Here is a 3,129-nt window from a genome sequence, read left to right on the forward strand (position 1 = left end):
AGTACAGTATCATCCGCAAACAACAACTGATTTACCTCTCATTCGTGGTCATTCTCGTCTACCAGTTTTAATCCTCGCCAAAGCACTAGAGCATTCACCTCTCTCACCACTCCCTCAACATACAAGATAAACAGCTACGGCGACATCACACATCTCTATGTCAGTCCCTCTCTCACCGACAACCAATCGCTCACTTCATTTCCTATCCTAACACATGTTTTACTACCTTTGTAGAAACTTTTCGCTGCTTGGAACAATCTTCCACCAACTCCATATAACCTCATCACTTTCCACATTGCTTCCCTATCAACTCTATCATACGCTTTCTCCAGATCCATAAACGCAACATACACCTCCTCACCTTTTGCTAAATATTTCTTGCATATCTGCTTAACTGTAAAAATCTGATTCATAAAACCCCTACCTATTCTTAAACCACCCTGTACTTCTAAGATTGCATTCTCTGTTTTATCCATAATCCTATTAATCACTACTCTACCATACACTTTTCCAACCACAGTCAACAAACTAATACCCCTTGAACTACAACACTCATGCACATCTCCCTTACCTTTACTTAGTTTAACAATACATGCAAAAACCCAATCTACTGGTACCCTTGACAACATAAAACGCATGTTAAACAATATCACCAATCATTCAAGTACAGTCACACCCCATTCCTTCAACATTTCAGTTCTCACACCATCCATACCAAATGCTTTCCCTACTCTCTTTTCATCTAGTGCTCTCCTCACTTCCTCCCTTGAAATCTCTCTCTCATTCTCATCTCCAATCACCGGCACCTCAACACCGGCAACTGCAATTATATCTGCCTCCATATTATCTTCCACATTCAGTAAACTTTCAAAAATATTCCGCCTAACTTTTCCTTGCCTCCTCTCCTTTTAAAAACCTTCCATTTCCATCTTTCACTGTCTCTTCAACTCATGAACCAGCTTTCCTTACTCTCTTCACTTCTTTCCAAACCATCTTCTAATTCTTTTCATATGAATGACCCAATCCTTGACCCCACCTCAGGTCAGCTGCCTTCTTTGCCTCACCTACCTTGCACTTTAATCTCACATTTTCTCGCTATATTTTTCATACATCTCTACAATATTACTCCTCAGCCATTCTTCAAAAGCCCTCCTTTTCTCTTACACTTTTACCTTCAATCCTTCATTCCACCATTCACTGCCCTTCATCATGCTGCCTCCAACAAACTTCTCGCCACACACATCACATGCAATCCCAACAAAATTTTCTTTTACTAACTTTCACTACTCTAAATTACCAGTTTCTCTTACTTTCCCTTCGTCATATGCCTTTTTCAACCTTTCTTGATTTTGACTTAATACTCCCAGTTTTATTAGCTCTTCAATCCTCACTAGCTCCTTTTCACATCCATCTACTCTATTCCCCCGCTATATATATATATATATATATATATATATATATATATATATATATATATATATATATATATATATATATATATATATATATATATACATATATATATATATATATATATATATATATATATATATATATATATATATATATATATATATATATATATATATTTCTTCTTATCAAGCTGAACCACTAAGTTGTAGTTTGGAATTGAGGAATTGGTGGGAAGGGTTGAGTCTTTGTGTGTGAGTTTGCGTGTGTGCATCTAATATCTAAAAGTAATTTTCTGTAAGTAAGATACCTTAAAACTTCATATATATGTATGTATATATATATATATATATATATATATATATATATATATATATATGCATATACATATATATATATATATATATATATATATATATATATATATATATATATATGCATATTATATATATATATATATATATATATATATATATATATGCATATACAAATATATATATATATATATATATATATATATATATATATATATATGCATATTTATATATATATATATATATATATATATATATATATATATATGCATATTTATTTATATATATATATATATATATATATATATATATATATATATATATATATATATATATATATATATATATATATATATATGTATGTATATATATTTCGCATGGGAATAACAGGAAAACACTGAAAAAGAACATGGATTCAAGGGCACGCTTAAGTAGATGATATTACAATGAATGATAAAAAGAAAATTAGAATGAGAGAGAGAGCCCTTTCCCCTTACAGCCACGTAAATAGCAGCATCAGTGGCGATCTCTGGCGGGAGAGTTGGATGAAAGGAGGCGGCCTTCATGCGCAAGAATATTTGCTTCATCTCTCGCTCTGAAGATTGATGGTTTCCGATGACCTCAGTCGGACCAGCCCCTTTTGTCACATCGATGCACCTGCAAGCATATGAAAGAGAGTTAACAGAGGAAATTTTTAGATAAATTTTATTAGTCCAAATCAAATGATTAGGTATTTTATATACATCGAGTTTGTGTAATATATCTATGAGCAGGATATGATGGTATCTTATATATCTTTATTATTTAATAACGTCCTACATATACACACAGGCGGAAACACACACACGTACACGCACGCAGACACCTACACTCACACATGTACACTCACACACATACACATACATTTATATATATATATATATATATATATATATATATATATATATATATATATATATATATATATATATACATAAAATGTACTTGAGGGGAAAAAATTTATTGAGCCATCAAAGGTGTAGGATCGACTTTCGTCATATAGACCGAGAGGATCTATTCTTTCTTTTTTCAAGGGATTTGGACTGTACACGAGTCCTTATACATAACTTATATTGTTACTCTATTTACTCCTAGTCTCCTGGATATTGATAACTTAAGGAGGTTTTTACAATTAATTCATCTCGAAGGACCAGGTGGTGTGGGGGTAACATGATTATATCTAGTAATTATCGTTTATGCATCTCCTATGGAGGAACAGTTATTTTTAAGTTTGCTTTTTCATTCTTCTTTACAGAGAGTATAACAATGAAACGTTTCCTCATTTTCATCTTGTCTTTTTATTTACAAAAATTTAACACATAAACACTTGGAATTTCACTTCTCATTTTAAAACGATCACAGCCAT

At 31.8% G+C, this 3,129-nt stretch overlaps 1 protein-coding gene across 1 annotated transcript in view; it reads right to left on the reverse strand.

Moving 5' to 3' along the window:
- LOC137620116 (uncharacterized) overlaps positions 1–2,323 on the reverse strand; it is a 5,236-nt gene extending 2,913 nt beyond the window's left edge. Inside the window, exon 1 of the mRNA XM_068350385.1 lies at positions 2,222–2,323. Within this exon, the coding sequence (XP_068206486.1) occupies positions 2,222–2,311 (90 nt within the window). The 5' untranslated portion in view covers positions 2,312–2,323. The remainder of the gene's footprint in view (positions 1–2,221) is intronic.
- Between the last annotated feature and the right edge of the window lie 806 nt (positions 2,324–3,129).

This window comes from Palaemon carinicauda, chromosome 26 (genome assembly GCF_036898095.1).
Source record: "Palaemon carinicauda isolate YSFRI2023 chromosome 26, ASM3689809v2, whole genome shotgun sequence".
Taxonomy (NCBI): Eukaryota; Metazoa; Arthropoda; class Malacostraca; order Decapoda; family Palaemonidae; genus Palaemon; species Palaemon carinicauda.